Source organism: Melanostigma gelatinosum, assembly GCF_949748355.1.
Source record: "Melanostigma gelatinosum genome assembly, chromosome: 4".
NCBI classification, from domain to species: Eukaryota; Metazoa; Chordata; class Actinopteri; order Perciformes; family Zoarcidae; genus Melanostigma; species Melanostigma gelatinosum.
This window is the reverse complement of record NC_136637.1, coordinates 10,284,168-10,311,367: the sequence shown is the minus strand read 5'-3', so window position 1 is coordinate 10,311,367 and position 27,200 is coordinate 10,284,168. Positions and strand designations below refer to the sequence as shown.

The following is a 27,200-nucleotide window of genomic DNA, read 5'->3' as shown; positions in this document are numbered from 1 at the left end:
GCGGTAGGCTTCTGCGCACATTCCAAGCCACCTGCCAGCAGGCTGGCGTTTGCTGTTGCAAGCACACATCAGACACATCCAAATCAGACCCTTGCATAAATGCAGAGCAGAAACTCCACCACCTGCACTCTGCAGGTAGACATTTTCATTTGGTTCATGAGCTGTGTGCCAGGAACAGCTCCCTCTGGGGGATGAGGGGGATCTGAGCTGTTGAGGGAAATGAAGAGATTTTTGTTACTTCAGGTCCGTTTTTCCTTTTTCTCAGAGTAGATATCTCAGTACTGACTCCAAGGTGTAAAAATACTCTTCGAGTTAAAGGCCGAGGCCAAGGTGGAAGAGTGACTAATCTTTATAATTAAGCAGGATCGATGGTCTCATTTGCGGCACAGTTATGACACCAATGTTCCAGAATAGTAGCTTTGTACAACGTTGTGTTCTCTCTGCTTGCTGATGTGACGGAGTAGGTTATGGTATATTACAAAGGATCCTGGGCAGCGGCTGGCGTATTGATGCTGCCTGGCTAAACGCTAACGAGCGATGGTGCTGTGTTTGTCAGGGAGGCCTGGGCTGCAATCTGTCTGCTGAGCCAGCCAGAACCCCTAATGATATCATCAGGAAGTGCCGTCAACAGCGCTCTAACGAGGAGTGATCTGACGCCCGCAGTTTCACCTCCCTCCTCCGTGCCCCACGCCCCTTCTTCAGTGTTGTTGTCGAGCCTTTCGCTCGGGTTTATTTTCAAGAGATCTAAAATCTATCTAAAAGATCTAAAAAATTGATACTGTATAGAATCAGTTTGAAACACGTAAAGCCAGAGGGGTTCATTTCAAACCGTATACCCGATAATAAGACTGAATGAATGAAATGCAGTGAAGAGTAACGAAACGCATGAACAACAAGTAAAGAGAATACAAATAATTAAAAAGAACCCAAACACAATGGTCGTTGGTTTCATCAGTTCATATCAATATATTTTTTTATTTTCTTCTCCGTAAATGTTCAGAGTATGTCATGTAAGAAGTGTCTTTTTTCTCATGAATTCTTTGAGCAGTTTAACGACGGGGGGGCGGGGCAGAGTGTTCGTTTGGACATGAACTATATGTCTGGATATTTCCCCGTGACCCCTCTTCCCCCCCAACGCGCACATCATCTCCCTCGTGGAGTGCTATGCAAAGGGCAACGTGTTCGTCTCACTCAGTTTACAAGACCATCTCAACACCCCTCTACATCACCTTTCATCACACTTGCATCATTATTTCGTTCTTCTGGTATTTCTTTTGAGAGATATCATGTCTTACATGAGTTGCATTCACCAGCATAGCTACAGATTCAGCGTGACTGATTCAGTTCATATTTGTCTTTATTGAATCCCACCTCTTTTCATTTGTGGATGGCTGAGGCTAGAGAGGAACCCAGTTTGCCGTGGTACTCTGCATTAGCATTGCAGAGAGAAAGGATTGTTGACAAAATGGTCCTGTGAAATTCAAGATACCTGGCATTAAGCGGATGTTGTCTGACTCCTTTATGCACTGTCACTGACAAATGGACTAATCACATGCTCCCTGCTTTCTTTCTTTCTCTCTTGTTCTCTCTCTTCCCCCTCCCCTCTTGTCTTTTTTTTCCCCCCACGTTGTCATTTTCCAGGTGCCTTGCAGATCGAGAACAGCGAGGAGACCGACCAGGGGAAGTACGAGTGCGTGGCGTCTAATGTGGAAGGCGTGCGCTACTCGTCCCCCGCTAACCTTTATGTGCGAGGTAGGGAGCAATCCGGCCCAGAGCCAGGCCAAAAAATACATCCACCCATGTTAACTAACATGTCTGAACGGTGCAGCTCGGCTTTAAGTAGCATTACTGTCGAGCTTAACAAATGATAAATGCTTCCATTCTAGTGTATTTGCACAAAATGTATTTTGCAAAATCATATTACCCGAGTACTATAAATCTTTTAGCATTGCTAGTTTTGCCTGCCCAAAAAAAATGTAATTTCATATGCTGAAACCTCCGAATGTAAAACTATAATTGACCAACTAATGTTCTTCTCTGTTATGATGTTATGCTCCATTTTGTCTTTGAATGCCCTCCCCTACTCGCTCGGAAGGAAATGTGTAGCACAACAAGCCGTATGTCTTCACTTTATCAGTTGTAAGACACCTGCAGTTGTGTGCCCGATAAAATGTTTCCGCCTCCGTCAAAGTTCTGGAACCCAAAAAGAGTCGGAGAGGACCTCTTTTTGATTCGCTTTTTTTTCCAGGTACAGGAGCGCGACGGTAAGTCTTGATTTTGATTGAGTGGCAAGGTATTAATGCCCACCAATCAAAATCTCAACCCCTTCTCCTTCTCCAGATTTGGGGTGGGGGGGGGGGGGTAAAAGGATTCCCCTTGTGATGAATTTATAGAAAGGGACTCACAGTGCGCTGCTCTGTATTACATAAAAAATGTTCTATTGCATAGATTTTAAATAGTGCACTTCCTCTACTTCTTCTTCATGGTGTTCTGGAGCATAAATCCATAGTATTTCCCCGTTTCGTCTTTGGGGTATTATCTTTAAATCCTTTTTGCAGTCAGGAGTAATTTTGGCTGCATGATCCAGCAAAGTGAAGATATGAAAAAGAATCAGTCACAGAGAACGTTGAGTTTCATGCAATGAAGACAAAAGCCGACCCTCTACTACTAATGCTAAATGACAGCGACTCCCTGTTGAGGGAGCTCTGATAAATTGAAGCAGATGCATTTTCGACATGTATTATTTATATTGCGCATATTAAATAAAGATGCCTCGGTATCTACTCAGTTTGTTCCCTCTGCTGTGTACCAAATAACTTTGCTCCCAATAAATAATTCACTCGCCTGACATTATAAAATGGGTCAGGGAGCTGCTTTTTCATAATTACTGCTATTATCATATCCTGTGAAGTAGCAGCATAGGGAAGAAAAAATGCAACTGTGAGCAGTATAGGGTGAATAATGGTTCATCAAGATTTGTGTCTCTTCTTGCCAGCATTCATCCTGGAGGCTCATGCTGCCTCCACTGTGATGCAGTGACACTTAATGTCAAGTAGCTTTCCCATTTCTTTCCCCGCATACAGCATGGTAGATGTTAAAAGCTTCTGGGCAAATTGCAGTCAAGAGCTCTGCAGGAATCGTTAAATAACAATAATGGGAACACTTTGTTGACACAGCACTGGGATATTTAGTAGTTCCTTTGGTCAAAAACACACAGCTTATACCCTGATATCATTTCCAACAATTCATGCAATCTCCATGAACACCGGCTCCATCAGCATGCTTTTAAAAGCCTAAACGAGGGTCATAATTAGTCAGGTACTTTCACACGATGTAACACACTTGTTATGCCTTGATGGTGTCAACCTTTGTCTGTTTTCAGTTAACTTTTGTCAATCAATTCTGATACTTGATGTTGACTGTTTTGTTCACAAAGCGAAATGCACTCGAGATTAGCAGCTGTGGTAGGGATCAATTTCCAACAACAAAACAAAAACAAAAAAAAACAATCCTAAATTTGATCTGGCGCACGCTGTACCGGGGAAAATTGAGCCGACTTCCCGAACAGAAAAGCATAATGACAGTGTTACTGATTGGCTTCTAACAACATTTACGGTACTGTGACTGTCTTGAACTGCAGCTGCTAATTTCAGCCCAAAACTGTCTTTTTTTTCTTTTCTATCTCTCATTAGTGTTTCTTTAATTTCTCTTTGTTTGGTTTCCTTCTCTAACAAAAGCAAGTACAGCCACCACAGGGGCCTCTCCTTGTGGCTATAAGGAGCTTGTGAAAATTTTGAATTATGAGTATGGTACGCTTGATTTGACTCCAGTGGCGCCTCACTATTTTCTTTCTGACCAGGCGACAGTGCGGCCACTGGGGTGTATCTAATTGTTTTGGTTTATTTAAGGGAGGGGGGTGGGGTGGGGTGGGGAGGGCGGGGCGGGGCAGGCAAGTGTACTTTCAAGACGGGTGTCACTGATTGCAGGGACAAGGGAAAATGAGGAAAAAAGGATTCAAGAAAAGGGAAATGTAGCTGCAGCTAAACACCTTGAGGTGGCTTTTTTTACTCTCTCTGTGTTTCCCCTATTTTTCTCTTCTCCTCATGTCATTGTGTTCTGCATCAACCCCTTTACATCCCTCAGAGCTTCGAGAAGGTTGGTGTGTTTTTTCTTTTTTACTTTTTTGAACCCACATTTGAAAAAAATAAATAAAATCAACATGTTGAAAAATTTTAGCTATATTTGCCTATTACAGAGCTCGATACGTTACTAATTTGAAGCAATACTAATCAGTTTGTCCAAACTGCTAAATGATTATGAAAGAAATGTTTCTCTATTACCGAGGAAGAAATGATGAAAGCAAACCTGATTAGCTCGGGTCTTGTTAATTTACTTTTATGTTTGCATTGTGGGGCCTTTTCTCGTTTTGCATCCGTTGGTATTGCTTCTGCACCTAAAGGCTTTCTTGCATGTCTTGTCATGGGAACCCAGCACGTGGGAATATCAGAACGTGTTGCATGATGGGAGAATGTAACTGCGCTTGCATGCTTGTACAGAATCCCTTTGGCCGTGTTGGTCTTTTTCTTTCTGCCTTCCCTGTGTTTCGTTCAGTTGTTTCCTCCTCTTTCTTTGGTTTCTCAACAAGTCTTTTCCCCGATACCACCTGAGTTTTTGGCTTTCCTTGATTCCGTTTCATTTTTGTGTTGCGTTTACGGTGTTGTTTGTGTGTTTTCCTTTTTGTTTCAGTTCTGTTCCTGACCTTACTTTTCCGTTCAAAACGTTTGTCTATTTGTGGTTCATTTGTTTGTGAGATGTGTGTGTCTTTTTTCACAATGCTCTGCTTCTTGATTCTCGGAGTGCAAATGCCGAATGAAATAATAAGTGTGTATACAGCCAGTGTTCCTGTCATCTTGTTTATAGCCATCCATTCTGGAAACAAAAATGTTCACCTGATTGGGCCTGATTGGGTTCCATGGTGATTTCAGGCAGCCATTAAGGGATGCCATTTACAGTGCCGTGTGGATCAATAACAATATAATGACTTTGACATCACATTTGCTGTTGCTTAGCGGGTGCTCAAAGACACTTTTATTTTCAAATGGTGGCAGCTAGATGAGATTGGTTTTCTTGAGTGACTGCTGTTTGTGTTCCCTTCGCAGTCACGACACTCAATCAAATTATAATTTATTATTCAAAAGCCCTCCTCCCCGAGTACACACACACTCATAAAACATAATTGATTTTCAGGTTGATGTGACCAAGTAAGAAAAAATGATTCTCTATCTGCACGACAACAAGATACCCAATTTACAATTTGTTTTAAGTATTCATACTGAACTTCAACAATAATTAGGAGAACTTGCTAAATGAATCAGAAATTCACTGATATACTGTATATTGCGATTGGCTTTGTACCAACATCTCTTAAGATATTCCACCTAAATGTTAGCATCAGCATGTGCACCAGGGTTTCCAAGACATATCCAAATGAATCACATTCATACTGAGTCCGATGTCACCTGCTGCTGCGCTTGCCTGTAGATTTTTTTTACGTCCCCAGTAGTCTTATGAATACAGAAGCTTTATCATTTTTGAAAAAGGAACCACGTTTTTTTTGGCTGGTATTCCATGCGGGTCAACAAGTCTGGGAAGATCAGGCATGTCATCTATTCAGGTGGAGGAGATAACACACCAGCTCCCCTATCAGTCTCCTCTGAATTTGTACGTGTGGCTGTCAAAGTGTGCTGATCTCCGGCAGATTAGACTGATCTCTGTAAAGTATCCGGCATATTGAGAATGACTGCTGCTCGAACAACAAACAAATAAATGCCCATGCTTTTGCAGCCTTTATTTATCCATAAGAGTACATGTGTTTTTCCCAGCAAGCTGCAGCAAATTTACCTCAGGACATGGGCGTTTCGACAGTTGCAATTTATCTTCAAAGTATATATATGCAAGCCTGCAAGATCATTTGAATCTGCGTTTTTTTTCCCTTACCATTTTTTTATTAACTCCAGAGCCATGTTGTTTGGCATGAGACCCAAAATATTAGCAAAAGAAACTCCATCAAAAATATTCAATGTTTATTTTTTTCCCTTTCTGAAGATGCTGAGTATAGCTATATATAGATGTATTTATTCCCATTGCACCAGCCACATCATTTGTCCTTAATGCAAGTCATTAGCGCAATACATATAATCATCCCTTCTGATCGAACTGTTATCGCAGACACAAAAGAGAATTTAAATTCCGACACCCGACACCAATTGAAAAAGACTATCTGTCCGTAATTGTACCAGTTGTGTCTGTGAAAGCTGCCAGTCAATAGTCTGTCATTGCTGCCCTCCACATAATAGTGTCCACAATCCCGCTGTAATAAACAGAGTAATGATGCCTGACAACGTCTACAATCTTGATTTGTAAGGATAAGTCCGAAGAATAACACTGATGCAGAAAGACTGTGCTGTGATGTACGCATGTGCATGTTTGCCCTCCTACGATGGTCTCTGCCTGATTTTGAATGTGCTTGCATGTCCTGCTATGCATTTGTGTAACGTTGGGAAAGAAAGCTAGATTACACCTTATGTTCTCACCGGCCAAAGCAAAAATCCTGCCATCTCTATTCGATGTTTGTCTCAAGGAGGCCTAAAGTTAATAGCCACCAAATCACGTTGCCATCAGAAGTGTATTTATTTGTCATACAAAACAGAAGTTGCATTACCTCCTATTCGAATGCAAATATATGAACACACTCCCTTTCTCAATCTGACTGATCATATCCACTAAAGGGATCGCCACAGTGAGGGGACATTCTGCCGGTATCAATTGGCTGCTTGTCGTCATTCCTGTAAGACAACAGAAAAAAAGTCACACACTCTGAAATCCCCTCAATCCGTTGCTTGCTATAATTAGATAGCCCTACCATGAGTCCTGTCACTTTCCTTCAGGTAATAATCCATTTTGATCGGCCACCAGTAGTGACTGTTTTGCATTGACGCAGCCGAGGTATGTTAATACGCGGCGGCCCCTGCGGTGTATGAATGCCGTAGGCCTCGCCCAGCAAGTGTGACTAAAGGATCTCCGTACTGCGCCTGTGTCCTCAGGCAGCGAGAGGGTGTAATCTCAGCTTCAAGGTGACACTAAAGGCTGCACATTATTTTGGCTTCCCCCTTCATTTTGGGGCAGCAAAATCTGCCTCAACAAAATGGCCGATAATGTCCACCTTCTGACCTCTGTTTTTTGGCACAAATCCCTCCACAACACCGCCCACTATTCGAGTTAGTGCAGTACTCTGGCGTTCTCTCTCGACTGCTTCTCACCTCGTCCACTGTAAGGCTTCTTGGCTATCTCTCCACATTGGGGCTTGAAAAAAAAGATGATATGTTGTTAGGTGTCCAAATGAAAGCTTATATGTTTTGTTTTATTATCTCTCAATTCCAAATGGGCCGACTGGGCTCCTGGTCTCTGGGAATGAGGAGCCTGTCCATGCAATTGGGATTCCTTGTTTGCTTTGTTTCAGTGGCATTGCATGTTCAGGGTAGGATAGCATAGGCGCCCTCGTGAACATTCAGTCATTGCATACAGGCTAATGATAGGGCAGCGATTCCTTTGCATGTGACACTGACATTTAGACGCACGGTTAATGTTGTCCCTAACGTGCCTACTGGGTTTAAAATTCATGGTTATCGCCGCCCAAGACACAGTTTAATATGCTGTAGCATCAACTGACCTTGAGCTCTCGATCTTCTGCTGTAACCAAAGACCAAATGTATTTTTGTGTCAGACACACGGTGCACGCTGTTGACGGGTAGACTCTCCCCCCCCCTCGACTTACGTTTGTGTTTTCCCCGGTGCCATGAAAACTTTAAGAAAGGAAGGTTTTTTTTTGTGTGTATTGGCTCAGTGATTTGCATATTTCAAATTTCACTGGCAAGCCACAGCCAAAAGTGAGCAGTGTTTGGCAGGTGGCTGGTGTTAGTTCCCCTCATTGCCCTGACAGTGTTAGGTACTCAAAGGTGAACAGAGACATCTTCCTGTGGGGAAAACCTCATTCACTCGGCCCCTTCAGCTCCCGGTCCATCGGCTGACCTGAGTCCCGGGGAGAGAAGAGCACCGCCGTCAGGCACACTTTGATTGGACATTTGCCCTTAAAAATACAGACCCTGTTCACTCTATTCAGGTTTCAACAACATTTCCGATTTGAGACCAGATTAAAGCGGACACAAATCAAAGCTGAAAAACATCTAATAGTATTGATGCAGACCCCTTTGTACACAGCTGCACTCTGGCACCGTCTATGCTGTTCGGACTTAGTTCTTTTCGTGGATTTGTTCAGTTTGATTTATTTCCTTTCATTTGTTTTCATGTGTGTCTTAAACAATGCTATACGTGGGAATGAATGGCATGCTTGGATGGGCTTGGGTGACATTTTTGGATTGTATTGGTTCCCTGGTGTCGGCCCAAGTGGGTGGGGGCGCACCTGTATATGTCACTCATGCCATAGCCACCCATGCATGTCTGTGTGAGGAATGGGCTGCCCTCCCACCTTTGTTGTTTCGTTAGGCTTTTTTTTTGTTGGACAAATTAGAATGCAGAGATGTAGTTCTGTACCTATATGATGGGCTTTTTGCCTTTTTTTCCAGTTCAACATGTGTTTTTTTTTGAGAATATCTCCTGTCACAATCAGACACAGCATATGACCTCTTGCATGACCTCTTGCATGACCTCTTGGTTGATATCTCAACCAAGAGGTCATGCTTCCATTGTTTGATTCGACTTAAAGAGTCAGATCAGGGCAGAACAGGTTATGATTCATTGATAGGTTTTTCCAACAGATGTTTTATAGCCATTCATGCTTCTAATGGAGGCATTTTACTTCCAATCCATGGAAAATGTTATATTTTTTAGGGACAGACTCTTTGAATCTGCTATTGACCATTTTTTTCTTGGTACATTTTATGCCCAATCAGTGTGCAAGTTTCTGTACCACAAAAGAGCATTTCCTCAAAGGTCAGCAATGAAGTTTGTGCCCTCAAGGTCAGGTTGTGTCTTGCCCAAGTAGTAACATAATTGACATTAACAGTGAATTACAGGACTTGCATGTAGAGTAGTACAGAGGAGGAGAAATGAAAAGCTTTGGCTGCAGAAGGTCTCAATCCATGTTTGATTCCCTCTACAACTGAAATTGACTCTCCATGTTATAAATACTTTAAAATGTAAAGCAGAATGCTGGGGTTTATATAACTAAATATGACATGGCTGTTAAAAGCCAGTCACAGTAGATGCGGTTTCACCTTGGAGATACTGTACATACTGCCAGATGGCCTTCATTTACAAACATGTTTGGTCCCTGCAGACTACATGTGAACATGCTGTGTGTACATTTTAGTGATTATTTCAGTGCCCAGGTCAGTAAATGTCAGTCCTCTGGTAAGAGTCCCCTCAGTCTGTGTCACCAGTCCGGGTGTGAATGTGTGTGCCCTTAGTTTGTTGGTAAAAGTGTCCCATGCAACGATCATATGAATCCCATTTGGATCGACACGGTGTATTTTGGAATGCTGCCTATCCTTGATGCCCACTCTCAGTCCCCACCCCCAACACCCCACCCCTGAATCTCCCCCTCAGTTTCCACAGACACACCTCACATTCCGCCCACCCTACGACTTCTTTACATTTGCATTGAGGTGCAATGTTTAAAGCGGGGAGGAAGGGAGGTGTAGCTGATTCTTGTTTTGAAGCCCCAGTGTGTGAGACCTCCAAACCCACTTTGAGCCATGGTCTTTTTTGTTTTGTTTTGATTCAGAACCACAGTCTCCTTATTCTATCTCCCACTTATGCCCTCCTCCTACTCCTCCTCCTCCTCCTGCTCCTTCCCTTTCTCCGACCACCCAAACCCCTTCCCCTTTGCGTACTGTACAGTATGTCCGCGTGCCCATCCGTCACTGTCTCTCCCTCTGTCTGTCTTCTCGTCTCCTGTCTTGCTGCTTGAGTCTGTTTTGTTCTGCCTTGTGTCTTGTCTCTCGTCCCTGTCTTTCCTGTCTTGTCTATCTGTCCGTCTCTAAGTCAGCTCTTCCATTTAGTTTATCATTTTTTACTCCTACATCTGCACTACTTTGCTTCTCTCTCTTTGACGTTCTTTGCATCCCAGCAAACATTTTGACATTTGTCCAGATGTAGATACTTTAGTTTAACATAGTTAGTAGGAAGTTGTAGACCTCCGTAGTAGTCGATAGTTGTATCTTTTTAATCAATTCATGAACCTAAATATGATGTTGTTTTTTTGTTAAAAATAAGTTAAAGTCCTAATAATTATTTGTTTATACCACAAGAGGGTTTCCCCTCAGCACAAGGTGGTACCTAAAACCATCAGGCATGTAGAGTGTCTCACTTTCATATGATTTTTGAAGGAAGTTTGGCATTTGACCAAATAGCAATATGGGCAATCCCCAACTCATCTTGGCCTCGGCCGAACAAAGACTTGTGTTGCTCACCTGAGATTCATATAGGCAAGGATACCCTGCATTAAATATCACTCTGCTCATGTCGTGTTGAACTTGGCCACCTCTTGCATGACACGATATGTCAAGTGCTTGCTGGGATGCGTTTCATGAACACACAGTGTTTTTGCTAACTCATACTCTTTCACTTGCTAACTCTTGCATACTGTACACACGCACACTCATGCCTATACCGACGCAGAACATATATACATCTATGTACATGCACATACACACACACACACATGCAAGCACACAGTACCTTTCACACCCTCCCTCTGCGTCTCAGACTCATTATCAACCCTCCTTCCACTCAACTCCTATCCATGAGATTTGAGGTCCTCCTTGTCTCCCTGTATTAGCTGTGATTCTGCCCTTGTGCATCCACCTTTCTCTTTCCCTTTCCCTCCATCTCTCTTTCGTGTTCTCTGGATTTCTACTCCCTGTTGATCCAGTTCTGTTTCTTGACTCCAACACTCTGTGATAGCAGACTCTCTAGCTACAACTAGTTCTTTTTCTATGTATTTCTAGGCACACAACTTGTTCCTCAGTACTTATTTTGTGTTAACTGGGACTGCGATGTGACAATGTGCCACCGTCACATTTTGTCACATTTGCTGGATAAAAACAAAGTTTACACAGCATTGAAGTGGGTTACCCCCCCTTCACCCTCCTCCAAACCTTCCCCTCTCTTTTTCTTCCTCTGTCACTCTTTGCTCCTCTGTTCCCTTTCTTCCTCTCCTCAGATGCTTTATCCTCTATCTTGTATTTCTTCTTTCCTCTCCAATCGTCTTTTGTCTGGGCATGCTAGCGACCCTTCAGTTATATTCCTCTATGCATTTTATCTCAATTTTGATATCTGATTTTGTTATCATTTACTCCTTAATTTACCTCGGTCTATTTATGCATGCTGTCTGTGAAACTGATAGCTGCATCTATCAATGGAACCGTGTCAGATCTTAATCAGGCTTTGTCCAGTGGATCTACCCTAAACCACAAAAATCTGATTAAAGTTTCTCATCTTTATAAGATATATTTATACGATATCTAGGTAGAAGAGACAGGCTTCAAGTGCAAACCTCCGCTAGAATGTGTTTAGAGATCTTGTAGAGATGGTCAATAGCCCAGTAACCCTACACTTCCTGTGCTGTGGGAGACGCCTGTAATGGCCTACTTCCTGTTTGGCATGTGTGCCTGAGAGGACAGGAAGTTCCAGGTTGCCATGGTTTATGTGATAGCATTATCACATGGCCTTTACTACACACGTTCATACTTTGTGATCAGGTTATGCTGTAGGTGTATATATGTCAGCAAGTTCAGTTCCAAAGATGAGAAACTCGTAATCGATTTTTGTGTCTTTAATTGTGCTGTGATGGGTCAAATATTGGTCAATGGAACCTTGTTGCTATGAATCGTTGCTTTATTGTTGATCTACTTTGTTGTTGAAGCAGTTCTGTTAGTTTAGTTCCTTCTCATTATTTGTATATTGTTTTATGTTTTGAAAAGTCTACTTCTTTTATTTTCTGTTTCAGTTCACATGTACCATGTTGAACCTTTTGTGTTAAGTATTTCCTTGAGAAGGGTTAATTTTCATCGGCCTCTCCTGTTACCTCTCTCTTTCTCTTTTTGTTTTGACTCCCTTGCCCTCTTTTGTCGTCCTCTCTCCTTCCTCATGCCTTCTCCCAGTCCGGCGGGTGCCTCCACGCTTCTCCATTCCACCGACGAGTCAGGAAATCATGCCCGGTGGCAGTGTGAACATAACGTGTGTGGCGGTGGGGTCGCCCATGCCTTACGTCAAGTGGATGCTGAACTCAGAGGATTTGACACCAGAGGATGAGATGCCAGTGGGCAGGAATGTTCTCGAACTGAGCAGCGTCCGTGAGTCAGCCAACTACACCTGCGTGGCCATGAGCAGCCTTGGCATCATTGAAGCTGTGGCGCAGATCACTGTCAAATGTAAGAGATAACTGTGCTTGTGAAGAGGTGTATTTTAAGAGAAGATGAACTATTCATCAAGTCTGAAATGATTTACAAAAAACTTCAGTTACAATGTGTGTTAATTCAATATCCTTGGGGCATTGTGCAGGAATTCAGAAGTTCTCCTTTTTTGATGCAAATTTCTTTGATTCGGCACTGTCGTGATCATGTTCTGTCTCCCCTCTCTGTCATGTTTTGTCCCCATAACAGCTCTCCCCAAGCCTCCAGGTACCCCTGTGGTTACTGAAACCACTGCCACCAGTGTGACCATCACCTGGGACTCGGGCAACCCAGACCCAGTGACTTACTATATAATCCAGTATAAGGCCAAGTCCCCAGACAGCAAGTATGAGACGGTGGACGACATCACCACTACACGTTACAGCATTGGTGGCCTCTACCCCAACACAGAGTATGAAATCCGCGTCTCAGCCGTCAACACAATTGGCCAGGGTCCTCCCAGTGAGCCAGTAGAAACCCGGACTGGTGAACAGGCCCCTGCCAGTCCACCACGAAACATTCAGGCCCAGATCATATCCCAAAATACCATGATGGTACGCTGGGAAGAGCCTGAGGAGCCCAATGGGCAGATCAAGGGCTACCGTGTTTATTACACCATGGACGATTCCCAGCCCATGAGCCTCTGGCAGATCCATAATGTCCAGGACAGCATCATCACCACTATCCAGAGCCTGGTTCCTCAAGAGACGTACACAATCAAAGTCCTAGCATTCACCTCTGTAGGCGATGGACCCTTCTCAGAGCCCAGCCATGTCAAAGTACTGCAAGGAGGTAAAGATATGAAATCAGATTTTGTGTTAAAACTCTGAAATATTTTTTTCTTTCATTGTTGTCGTCAAATTTAGTGTCTGGCAATCTTGCGTTCAAAAAGCATCTATGCAAAGCAAGTTGTTCAAACTAAGTGATACAGAAAATGGTGAATGCTACATATGTTCTGTGGCGTTCTGCTTAAGGAGAAGACTTTGACAGCCAATGAAGAACATATTCAGCTGTTTTTGTGCATCAGCAGCACATTTTCCGAAAACTTTAGACAGACTGTGCCTGCTGCCAAGGAGACAAGTTTTCTCCCCTGCTGTGCAAGGTTCACCCACACATCTGCAGCCTCTGCAAAGTATGACAAAAGTCTGTTTGATTATGGCAGTCAGAAAAAAAACTGCCACATTTGAGAAAGAGAAATATGAAAACTCTCTCCATAAGCTTCAGGATCCGCTCAATATTTATCTCTATCTAATCCTCTGCCATTTTATGCCATTTCCCATTATGCTAATCATGTTTGTGCGTTGATAGAAAATATGCAATTTTATCAAGAAATCACTGAACAGGTAAAAAGTACTTCATTAACACGTTCTTTTTTACGGTACCCCTGTCGTGTGTATAATATTCATTTCTTAACCAATTTTGAGTAACATTTCCTGCAACAAAGTCCTCTGCTGTGCTCTTCAGTTCCAGGTCAACCATCCAAATTTCAGGTCGGTGCTGTTTCTGATATCAGCATTGAACTGACCTGGGAAGCTGCCTATGACAAAGAAGGAATTGTAAACTATGAACTTCGCTACATGGAAGGCAGTTTTGGCACCCAGGTAAGACTTTTGGAGTTTCATATCGAATTGCAGTGCCTACCTTTTGTACTGAGAGGTGTACATCATCCCTTTCAACCCAAAATGTGCTTGAAACCGCTTTGAATCACACTTGTAAATAACAATACTCTCCATCATCAATAGATGAAGAAAACATTTGGACCCGCATCTTCATATGTTGTGGAAAATCTGCGCCCACACACAGAGTACCACTTCTCTCTGGCAGCCATCTCTATCAAAGGCATCGGAGCCTTCACCAATTACATATCACAGAAGACCTTGCAAGCCAGTATGTAGCCCTTTATTCAGTCTTCTCTCATGTTGTCTTTGTGGGTTGGCTATCAAAGTAAAGCAGTTAAATGATGTATGCCTTTACAAAATTGAATTCTGATGAGGTTTTGTGTTTTGTCCTTTCACTGGAGCTCGTGAACTTTATTTTCTCTAATGTCGACTGCATCGTCAACTTTGAACTGTGACTGTGTTTTTCTCTGACACAATCAGGGTTCAAAGCTGATTCGGAAATGATGAACTACATGACAAACTGACTCTTAACTAATGTTTTGCTGAATTCTTGTTAAAACCTTGACCTTGATTTTGTTAACCTCTCTGCAACAAAATGATTATGGCTTTTTCCACCTTAAGTTAAGTGCCATTTACACAACAAAAGGTTCATTTTGTGGCAAGTTACGGTTGAAATTAAGCTACAAATGTCTGAAGTCACCTTTTCAGTGTTTTACAACTCTTTCATTTTATAATTAATTTCATAAATTGCCTCTAGTGCTAAATATGCATGAGTGTACGCAACACTTTCAAAAAAAAGTCAAGTCTGCTTCGACTGACAATTGTGGCGGTTACTTATTTCCCTTTCACTTTTGTTCATATTTGCTTTTCCTTTTTCAACAGCAAGTGCACTTCCTTCCATGTGACCGAGACACAAAAAATGTCAGCTCTCCTCTAAGACCGCCAAGGCTCTCATATGAACTGTGTTCAGATTGGGGAATTTGGGTTTGGGTTTAGTCATCAAAGCAGAAAAAAAACGATCAGTACACAAACACAAATGCTCACTTCCAATTTATTCCAGTACATCAGTTCTGGACTTCTTATTTCATTTTACAGACGGCAGGAACACAACTAAATTATTTAAACCAGCCAACAGCAGTGATATGACAACTCAGTAGTGCAAGCTCTAGAGAAAGAAAATACACACAGCTTATCCAATCACATATCCAATAGTTGCTAAAGGACTGTTGTGATGACAGGGTATGAAATTCATGTCTTCTGGGTTTACACATCACACAAAGATTCACAATGATGTTGTGCATTGCCATTCAATACATGGATGGTAAAGAACCTTGAAACGTAGCTAGATTCAGGGTATTAGGGACTGGTCTGATGTAGTCATCGTGGATCCTGCTGATAGTCACAGACAAAGACGCATGTATGCATTCATCGTCAGAGTGGCTACCTTTATTGTCAATAACCTGGCAGAGGACCTCTACTGGGACATAGGAAAGCCATGGCGGTGGGAGAAGACCTCTTTTAACACATTTTCTGTTTCTACCAGTGCAACTTGTTGGATGAGCCCCCACAACTGGGCTTTGGAACAACCACTTCACAGTTCTTTTTGGTACTGCTGGGCAGCAGAGCTACACAGGAGAGCGCCAGTTGCATGCGATATTCACTCCTACCCACTGGGGGTGATGCTGAGAACCTATCACTGCACCGTTGGTCTTTGATCAGTCCCGGCATGAATGTGATTCGTGTTCATTCGGCCACATTTCTGTCTTGGCGTCTCTCGGGTGTCTGTGCACATCTTCACCTGTCGATGTGTGTTTGTGTTTTCCTCACCACTGTTTTTGCATTTGTTCTTGACCGGGTAACCTGCAAGCTGATTGGCGTGGATACACTCCGCTCTTTCTCTTACATCACCCTATTTCAGCTGTGTGTTCCTGCTACTTGTTCCCCTGTGCAATGGAACAAAAGCTCTCCTTGGAATGGCTTGACGTCTCCTTGCTCACTTTGTGTCCTCCTCCTTTTACGTTGAGTCTTTTGAAACAAAGTTTTGAGTTTTGTTTTTTTATTTATTCATTTATTTCAATTTTTTTCTGGGTTATCTAAAATAATATTGGTTTGACATCACTCCAAACAGTAGCTTGCTGCTATTGTCATCCTTCTGTTGGGTTCTTGCATGAACCCAACTCCACTACAGCCACAAGCAGACAGCACTGACAAACTGGTGCCCATTGAGCAAATATGGGGGCGAATAAGTCGAACTGCATCTGCCTGCCCACCACTGAAATTTGATCCTACTGTCCTGGAAATTAGTGTGAATTTGTGTTCGGAGTAGTAACCAACTAAATAACTTTTGTGTCCCACATAAGTGCTCATTTCCATGACATGATTATCAAACACTCTTTGGGAAGGTTAAGCAGCCATTTTTATCCATTCTACTTCTATGGTACTTCTACATCCGTTGGTTTCTCACTGCTGAGGTCAGAAGAGTCACAGACTGAGTCAGAACAGAGCAAAATAATTCCCACATCACAATAAATAACTTGATTTCCTGGATCCTTTGAGGTAAGTGATTGAGTGGTTTCGGGATTCAGTCTGCCGTTTGTCAAAAACCTTCACAAATGAATTCAATTAACAGCTGTTTTTTTTGCAGTGCTTTTCTGAAACACCAATATCGAAATTGGAAGCACAGAGTAAGCATTCTTTACACATGATACGGTTCAATTAAAAAAATGACGTGTCTTCTGTTTGGCTTCTCATACGAGTCAGGAATAGCAGCATCTCTATATCTCTATGCATCCAAGTCAGTGAAGAGCGCTGTCACATACATAGCTTGAATGAAGTGTCTTCACAGCGTAGTGTAACATAGACAGTATCCTTTTGGAAAAACACCAGAAAAAAAGGCACATTGTATAAACAGGGAGCGCATAGACCACACATGAACACACACGGTGCAAAGAAACACAATGGCCTCACGTTTAAGGCAGTAAACTGACATAAGCCAGACTCCAGAGTTCTGTGTTCACACACACACATAAGAAAGCCCCCTCACATACACAGTATGGAGAATCATTTCACACAAGAAGCCCTATTTACTAGTTTCTTGACTGAACTAGCTGCACAGAGATACATTTGGAGATAAATTATATGTTGAGGAAGGATCACAACATACTCAAATGAACGTGAAATAAACTACAATAAAATAGTAACCGATACCGGTTGGATTATTTTTTTCGAGAGCATATTACAGAGCAATGAGTAATGAATATTGTTTCATTGACTTGTGTGCCATGTTCTCACAGCCCTACAGAACCATTTCAACCTGGATCTGATCCAAATACAGTGTCAGGCAGACTGAAACCCTTTTCCACAAAGTAAAAAGAAAGACAGACGACAACATGATTCCACTGTTTATTGTCCATTTTCTGTGGTACAAAATGTTTACAGATTGTTGAAGTCTGTGCTCGGTCCTAGCAGCAGTACCAGGGGCTCTTGTCATGGGGGCTACTCTGTCAAGAACTCGTGACAATACACTGAAAAAATAATTAATACTGACGGATCTCAGTCCTTATTCGCTTCACGGTGAGTGACGCCAAATAACTCCTCAAATCAAAGAGGACCAAATTCATTTCATTGGCTTTTCCTGTTTAATATTAAAAACAGGCTGAAATAAATTCGCGAGATGTAACTGGCAACTGTAGCCCTCATTCAGAAGCAAGGCCTCTTGGGGTATGCTGCCATAGCGGACCGGGTTGAGAGACTTATTTTTGTGAGAACGTTCAGACGTGGCCGGAGTTGGTCCACAACCCGAGAGCTGGGAGGGCTCCCAGTATTCTTTTAGCTGTTACCCAGTTGCAAAGCAGGACCTAAGATGGACCCTGTGAGTGGATGCTAGGGGACTGCAAGGCCCCGGAGTGGCAGATATGAATCCCATTTCATAGCGTCAGAATTAATTTCATGCTTTGCGACGAGCTATGAGCCAGGCCCCTGGATTGTCAGGCTTTGTGACACATTTAGATTATACCTAGAACCTCCCAGTAGCTAGTCAAGTGCTATCTCTCAAATTAAAGTGGCAGATTTAAAATCCTCTGTATTTAGCCAAACAAGCAGTTTAGCCCCCACACCCCCCCTCCCCACACTTACTGTAATTGCAGGAGGTTTTTAGATATATTGGAATATCTGTGTGAGCCACAGCACGGCCATTTGGCACTCACCATAATGATCTACAAATATGAACATCCTGTCATTCGAGGCTTCTAATGAAAATACAATTCAAATGCAGACATGTGCTTATACTCTGATAGCAAAAGCATTGGCAATCCGTGTCATTTTAAGAATTGACAACAGACCCTGAGTGATGGCCTGTGCAGCTAAACTGTTAGCAATGTGAGCCATTTATATCCACTGAGGATGTTGCACTAAAAGCACCTTTAATCTGAAGGTAGTCATGATGATTAGGTATGCCACCAGTACTTCACATTACTGACTTTATACCAGGAGCTCTTCACATCACAACAGACTAAAAAAAGTCAACCGGTGGATATGAATGCAGACATGACTAATTATTTGTCAAATAGCATTTAGGAAACTCTTTCAGGAAAGCTTCAAAAGAACCTCCAGAAAGGCATTCGCTGAGTTTCTTCTTTTGTGGTTGTAGTTCTTCTATCCATAATCCTACCATTGGCCTTCATGGGATACACACTTTATTAAAGCTGGGCCTCTGCCAGTCTTAAACCGTTATCAGGCATGAGGATGTCTGTGCACTGTGATAGCCTGGCCCCTGTCAGATTCACAGCCCTTTTTCCGCACCACAAAGATTGAGAACTGAGCAATCATTCTTGACGTGGAGAGTTTGCAAATCCAATATGAGACGAGGAAAGAAGCTGAAAGGCTTAAAATCCAGTAAGACTGTAAGTAAATAAGCCCATTGGCCACAGAGAAGGGCTTGGGAACTGTGGCTGAGGTCCTGCCCTATTTGTTGTGTGCTGGAACATTCACTCCTCACTGGGAGGAGGCCTCTCTCATCATCACAACCCCTGTTTTTTTATTTCCTTTTTTTTTTTAAAGCCGGTCTACCCAAAGCGACACTGCAGTCAGAACACTATCGTTAAACTTTTATGAATTGAGTAATACAAGCGTTCCGTCTCGCTTCCTCTATTCTTGTGTCTTGGCATTCTTGAAATGGCAGGAAGCTTTACAGGAAACCTAAACACAAGGCTATGAAATGGGATTTATTTGAACAAAATAAATAATGCGGATGGTTGTCAGTGTACATGGCCAAGTGCAGAAGAGCAGAATATCTCGGGAGTGAGTTTTCCCCCTCTGGCTTCCCTCTCTCACAGTCTTGTGGACCCTTCGGCCCAAAGATACATGAGCATTAAGCAGCCCTGGCTACAGCACAGAGCCAACTCTCTCCCTCTCAATAACCCCAAAATGAACTCTCAATAAGTCGTAATTAAAGCTGTTATTTACTCATTTGGAAACGGGAAGAGATGTCAACACTTCTGGCATGCTTTCTGAGAGGGAAAGTGTTGCAGTTCACTGACTAACGAGTAAGCACGCTCTGCTAGTCAGGTGCTGGTGGTAAGAAAGTCTTAAAAATGTAGTATTTGTGGGAGTCAGGTACGTATGATGCAAACAATGCTTGTGATTTATTTTTGTTTGTTGTTTTTTTGGAAGTTAAATGTTATATTTTCAGTTCATGCTGAGTATCGTGTGTTTTTCATGTTTTTTCATGAGTTGTCATTTTGAACCTCAACTGTCGTTGTGGTTCTTTCTTTCGAGTCACCCGGGTTACAGAGAAATTCATTTCCCAGTACCCTCCTTCAGTTCATCATTTATTTCTTCAGCCTTTGTCTTGGAATGAGAACATGCTCCTTGTTTCCATGGGTTTCATTTGAGTTGATTTCCTAATTTGCTGGGTGTGGAATGCCTTTTTTTGTGATGGTATTTCATTTTCTTTCTGGGATTATTGTGCTATTCTTACCTTACATAACAGACAGAAATGTAATAATGAATTGGGTTTGTCACACCAAGATGGAGGGAATATAGTCTCACTAAAAAAAAAAAGGGATAGAGGAAACCCGACTTGGATAGAAATATTTTCATACATGTCCTTTTATCCGTATAATACCAAACTCTGGATGAGAAGTGAAACGTTTTATCGCTCCCTGCACAGCACACTCTCTGGACGAGCACAAACTGTGTAAGAGCTTGGCACAGATTAGAAGCGAGAGGCATTGAATTTGATTTAGAAAGTTCACAGATGTGTAGGTTTTAATATGTTTTGGAAGAACACTTCAGACACAAATAACAGCCACCGTGTTGGAAAGCTTTCATACTGTTACAAATTAAAAAAGGACTCCACTACCTCCCTGCCAGCTTATACTTAGGAACGCATACCTTGTTTTAGTTTATGCTCATTTGGCTGAGTTCTGGTTCAAAAATCATCTCAGTAAGATGAACCTGACAATGTGTCAGAGAAATCTGTATCTAATAAACGTTAGATAGAATAAAAACAAATACAGTTCAATATATTCATCTTTTTATGCTTCTTATTCAATTTCATCAGTAGCAGTAATATGTCAGTGCTCAAGCAGAAATTCAACCTCATGATACTTTTGATACCTTAATGCCAGAAATCTTGTACCAGAACCAAATGTTTGCTTGTCCAGTGAAGGGTAGCCATCTTGATTCATTATTACAAAAGCTTGTGCCATTGTCCATGTATGCCTCTTGTGTTGACATTTGCTTGATGATTTTTATTTTTTAACATATTTTGCCTAAATCTTTGTTTTGCACTTTTTTTTTGAATTACTCTTATTGTTTTTTTTTTTTTATCCTTTTATCATTTTCTTTATCTCTCCCATCTTTTTATTTTTTTGTTTTTCACCCCTACCCTTCCCCGTCCTCCTCGTCCTCGACCCCCTTCCTTCCTGTCCTTTCCACCTCACCAGAGCCCTCAGCCCCCCCTCAAGACATTAAGTGCAGCAGCACCAGCTCCACCGCCCTGCTGGTAAGTTGGCGTGCCCCGCCTTTGATGAGTCAGAACGGTGTCCTGGCGGGGTATAGAGTGCACTACCAGGTGGTGGGCCTGTCAGAAGGGGGCAGTGACGACGGGGAGCCCCTGGACGAGCCCACAGTCCCTGCCACTGAAGAGCAGGTGCTGCTGCAGCGATTGGAGAAGTGGACCCAGTACCGCATCACTGTGTCCGCCTTCACTGTGATCGGGCCAGGCCCTGAGAGTGAACCCCTGATCTGCCGCACAGACGAAGACGGTACATGAATCTCTAATGTGGGGAAGCTAACGTTAATATAGAAGTAAAGGTATTGTTGTTAGTTACATGGGGAGTGTGCCCGGTTTGTGGATGTATGTGTGTGAAGAAATTGTTTCCAGATCATCAATACATTTTGACCAACTGTGTAAACCATATGAAAGGAAAACACTTCAAAGAGATAACACACTTGGGAAATCGAGTGTGTTGCTATTTAAGCATAACTAACCAAATATGATTCATAATGGCTGCCACATCCCATATCCCGCCTCTATCTGTAGGCTTTTAACAGCATCCCATTGCTCAGCTGAGAGTCATAAGCATTTATGAGTGCTGTACACTGCAAGGCATTACCGGCCTGTGCATTAGGGTGTTAACAGTCGGCTGGAGGTTAAACAAGCAGGTGTGTGTCCACTATGGTTGCAATTCAAATCCCCTTCCTTTAAAACATCGTTGAGGATGCAAAAAACGAAATCATAAAAACAAATAATGAGACAAATAAATCCAATTGCACAGTGCTGGACATTTAATACACTTTCCTTTACATCTCCGAGGACCAGGAGACACTCTGTGCAACAGAAAGGCGAAGAAACCAAAAAGGATAACATGACATAGCTAAGCTGGTTGGCAAAAATAAATGAGAATAGTTGAACTATAAAATGCATAAACTGACAAGAAAAGATGTTGGCATGTCACAGCACATCTGTATAACTGACGGATGGCTGACGTTGGTTTCTATTCTCCACGATCCATTTCACATCCATTACCACAGCATTTCACGCATTTTTCTGACACTGATGTGTGAAGAGAGCAACGGTAGAGACGAGCTTAAATTGACACCGTACCTGTTTTAAAAGACGCCAGTATCGTGATGTGAAAGCCACAGCGCACTGACAACGGCTATAACACATTTTCTGGTGTCATTACAATAATATCATGTGACAGACAAGTGCCAGGTAAAGAAATAGGAGTCGGGGCTAAAAGGTAGAGAAGATGTTGGTAATAAACAAGATTGGTGCATGATCCTGGGGAAGGTGGGGGAAATGGGGTTGTGATTTAGGGGCGAAGAAGAGGACTTGAAGTGTTTGTGGACGAGTAAATGGAAGCAGTTTGAGTGGAAGGAGTTCTATTAACGGCACATCCATCTCAGAAAGGGCCAGTCCGTGGCACACCGAAAGGCCTAGAAGCAAGGCCTTCCATAAAGGCCTGTCATTATGACCGAGAGCTTCCCACTGATGGCAGACAGACACAGCACACACAAATTGAAAAGGTGGAGACAGGAGAAAGTGGTGGCAGTGTGTGTGTTGCGGGAAGACACTGAGGTTTTTTTTGTGATTGTTTTTTATTAAGATTTCATGGAAACTTTGTGCGCATGTGTGTGTCAGGGGCTTATGAATGTCATGTGGGCCTCTGTCGTCCTCCATTGCTCTTAAGAAGCTGAGATACAGTACTGTTTGTTTATTGCACTTGCCTCATAAGGAACCTCTACTTTTCCATATCCCCACTCATATCTCAAAATACATGAAACTAAATTATTCTGATTTGAGTTTCTGCTTTTGTCACCCGCAGTTCCTGGGGCTCCTCCAAGGCGAGTGGAGGTGGAGGTCCTCAACTCCACCGCGCTAAAGGTGATGTGGCGCTCCCTGACGCCAGGCAAGCAGCACGGTCAGATCCGTGGCTACCAGGTACACTATGTACGCGTGGAAAATGGCGAGTCACGGGGCTCGCCCCACATCAAAGACGTCATGCTTGCCGATGCCCAGGTATGACCATCTCTCAGCTACTGTACAACAAGTCAGCTACGTCAAAGAACTCTTAATTCCACCTAAAAGCATGCTTTTACCATGCGTCTATGCCGCTCTTTCTCATAATATAGTGCAACGGTCTGCCTTTCGATCTCATCTTTAATCGTGACACAAATAGACAATGAAGCCGATTAAAGCAACACAGCTACACTGATGCATTTTTAAAACTTCAGAGGACATTTCAAAGAAACTTTGCCCAACTTTCTTTCTCATGTAGACTGCAAATTGTGGACTTCCTCCTCACTGCTTTGCAAATATTGCTTGAGTGTGGGAAGCGATATGGGTGCTCTTCCCCGTTGGATTTCATTTCATATTGCTATGATATTATTTGCCCCTCAGCCCACAACACGAGCTGTAATCAAAGCTTCACTCATGTTGTCCTCCCTCTGCTGCCTCTATGGCTTTTATTAGGAATGTCTAGAACCTCCTTTATAGCAACATCTGCCATGAAATGTCTGATTGTGTGCTTGTATCAAACGCGAAGACTCTAAGAAAATGCTGATTACAGTATTCTGTGCCTTTTTGGGGGGGGGGGGGGGGGGGGGGGAGTAAAATTGGCATGAAAACATTTCACCAAAAATCAGCATCCACTGACAGCTAGACTGGTAATGGAACCCTGTTTGATGGCCTTTTTTTTTTCTTTTTTACAAAACTTGTTGGAGGAATTCTGTCAAAATGAGACTTTTGTGCACAGTAGCAATCATCCAGATGGAAATGATAGCCTTGAACCATGAAGTAAACAACACACAACAAAACACACAACAACACACACAACAAAACAACAAAAGAATGGTTGCATGCAGTTCTACATATTTTGAGAATGAATGAACCACATGAAGGAAGAAACGCCACCAGCATCACATTGACATTTTGGTATTTAGCTGACCACAAATTCAAGAGTACAATGGGCTTAAATAACTTGATTAAAAGATCCAGGCAATGCATGCAACCAGCAGTAGGCTATATTTTTTAGTTGATATTCTTTTTAGTATATTTAAAAATGACCTCATCGTTAAACCCTTAAAAGCCACAGTACATCTTGATATCAACACTGGCTGAGGTAATACTGATGTAACGTAATGTTAGCCGCCCAGTAGCATGGTTAAACATCTCCAGGGCCCACAGGCAGACCGATACAACTCTCTGCTGCTCAGTTCCAGCTGCTCCTCACAACATAACCTTCAAACAGCTTCCATCTTTCCTGACCTTACAAAACCAGTGACCTATTTCTGACACCAACCCTCTGCTCCCAAACCTCGTATGCCCCCCGTCTCTCACAATCCTATTCATTCCCTTTCTCTTCTTTCTCTTTCTGTAAAAACAAAATAAAAAATATCACTCTCTCTCCTGCACTCTCCTCTTTGGCGGGGGGGTTAGTGGGAAACGGACGATACAGCTGAATATGTGAGTATGAAGTATTGCCTGAGTGCTTTTTGTAGCTGAAAGGGTATAAAGAGTGGGTATTGCATCAACCCGGTTGGCTTCACAGTCGACACAACGCTTCCAATCTTTATTTAATAAGTTTGGATAACAAAGTGGTTCAGAAGTTTCACCTCAGCTGTCTGGCCAGCCAACCTCCGGACTATCGCTGTATGGCGCTAAGGGAAAAAAAGGACAAACTTCTGTTGCTTGCTAGCTTCAACAAAAGGAGCGCTGATGCAATATCCACTGCCCACTGTGCCTGGAATGTTGAAACAGTATGTGTTGTCTTGTGCTCTGGTGGTGTGTATGTGTTTTTTTGTTTTCCTTTATTGTGTGCGTTTTTAAGCCTTTTTGTTTTTTTAGAATATCTGTGCTGCCCTAAGTTCAAACTTTTTTTGCATGTCTTTTATTAAAAATATTGAGACGGTCGTTTCCATAACGGTCACGTATGACTGTTGAAACCTACCGCAAACCCCTTATTACATCTTTGATGATCAATCTCAAGTGCAACAAATTGTCCCCTTATTTTGCATCCAGATGTGAAACCCAGTCCATCTGCATTACGTGAATACCATCTCAAGTACTAGACAGTACTTACAGCTCATTTACCTTTATTGACCTCCCCCATCCCATCTGCCAACCAGCCTGTTAAAATCCTCATCCTGCATTCGTTCTAACCTGCTGCCCTGAAAGATTCATTAGAATTGATCTGAAGCCTCTCTTTGAAGAGGACTCAAGGAAACGTAATGGCGAAGGTAAAAACTGCCAGTGAATGGGCAGGATGTATTCAGCATGCATTTATCACAAAGTTAAGTTGTCGATTGGAATATTGCAAAAGGAATGAGGGCGCTACTACCATTTATATACCTAATGTCCCTCCTCCACCTTGGCAACTCTAACAATTAACTAAATGGAAGAGTCTCCCATTACTCAGGGGGAAGCATTACATTTAATGCATGCCTTGTGAACACCGAGGCCCAGGAGACACAGATTAACATCCTGTATGAAGCAGTTTGAGCTGCTTGAAGGGGGGTCAAGTCATCAAAAATTCAAGACACATTTTGACATTTTCCTGTCCGTCTCTTCCCTGTCTCCTGTAGGAAATGGTCATTGGAGGACTCAAGCCAGACACCACTTACTCCATCACGGTGGCAGCGTACACCACCAAGGGGGATGGAGCCCGGAGCAAACCCAAACTGGTGGTGACCAAAGGGGCAGGTCAGTCCAAGGATCAATTATTTATTTGTTGCTTTGTTTACTGAAAATATGTTCATGCAGCACTAAAGGTAGCATATTATTGTTCAGCCTGTGGCTGAGCGGTACCTTGCTCAGGGGTTCCTTATCATTGCCATCCAGCTGCTTCTGCTAGGCGGACATCTCTGCCTTTGATTGACATTGAAGGGATCCTCATTTGAAGCCACACTGCCGTGCCTTTATTGGGCCAAACCTATTCGGAAGATTTGGAAAAGCAGACATGAATAAAGGCAAATTTGGACATTTATATAAGTGAATTAGGCATCCTCATCAAATGTCTTATGTTCAGACTTTTGTTTCAGTAAATGTTTTGTATCTCAGTCTTTTATTCAAAATGAATCATTCTGAGGTACATTTGGATTCAACAACAGTTCAGTCCGTTGCGTTGATGTTTGCTTTTACCAGGGCAGTATTTATGATTTGAATCATGTTCAGAAGACTATGCACAGCTTTTTAGAGATCAATGAGGTGATATGAGGTACGTGGTAGATTTCTCAGACAGATTATGACAGCTTGAAAACCCCTGTTAAGTCGTTGGTTTGCGCTTTAAGGATAAAATACTGGAGGCTAATGCCTGCACACTACAAAGCCTCGTCTTCTTCAGTTTCTTCCGTGGTTATCACCGGCAAGCACACCACTTGAACCGGGCCGCCAGAGCCTGTTTGGAATAGCAGCTACCGTGAACATGATCTCAACCTGTGAAGCAGGCTGCCTGCGAATGTGAACGCCTTCCTCGAGAGAACTTGAGGCATCAAGCCAAGATTAGAGCATCCTTTTGTGTGAGCATCTGTGTCTGTGTCAGCTTTGGGAGGCTCCAGAGAGCCAACATGTACATAACTGCGCACATGTATGTATACACACACACACACACACACACACACGCCTACATATTTACCTAGTCACTCTCACATACTCATGAGCACTTGCAGTCTCCACCACCGATCTCACAAATACATTATATGCAGACCCATACTGTGGCACAAAACACACCAATGGATACACACATATTGGGGCGTTCTCGCAACCCAACACACACACACACACAGGCAAATTTCCCATATCCCGACAGGTGTGTGTGTTACAGGTGTCAGGGTAGTGTGTCGCTGCCAAAGGGACTTGAGTGAGTGCTGACACTCTCCGTCCTCCTGTCAGGGTTGGCTGACTGATGTGCCAGTCTAGCACACTCTGTCTGTCCCTCAGAGGGAAAGCCTCTCCTTTGTATTATTGAAGTGTAAAGAAATGGTTTATGCCAGGGGGCCAAGATAAATGGAAAAAAGGGAAAGGGTGAGAGGTGGGGAGAAGCGGTTTTCGGAGATGAAGTGGTTGTCCCTCTTGTTCTGATCGATGCCAGGATGACCTGGT

At 42.8% G+C, this 27,200-nt stretch overlaps 1 protein-coding gene across 1 annotated transcript in view; it reads left to right on the top strand.

The window, feature by feature from the left end:
* ptprsa (protein tyrosine phosphatase receptor type Sa) overlaps positions 1–27,200 on the top strand; it is a 165,063-nt gene that overhangs the window by 87,160 nt on the left and 50,703 nt on the right. Inside the window, exons 6-13 of the mRNA XM_079266720.1 lie at positions 1,642–1,752; positions 12,183–12,452; positions 12,684–13,265; positions 13,938–14,074; positions 14,216–14,360; positions 21,040–21,360; positions 22,927–23,120; positions 25,685–25,802. Coding sequence (XP_079122846.1) covers positions 1,642–1,752; positions 12,183–12,452; positions 12,684–13,265; positions 13,938–14,074; positions 14,216–14,360; positions 21,040–21,360; positions 22,927–23,120; positions 25,685–25,802 — 1,878 coding nt within the window. The remainder of the gene's footprint in view (positions 1–1,641; positions 1,753–12,182; positions 12,453–12,683; positions 13,266–13,937; positions 14,075–14,215; positions 14,361–21,039; positions 21,361–22,926; positions 23,121–25,684; positions 25,803–27,200) is intronic.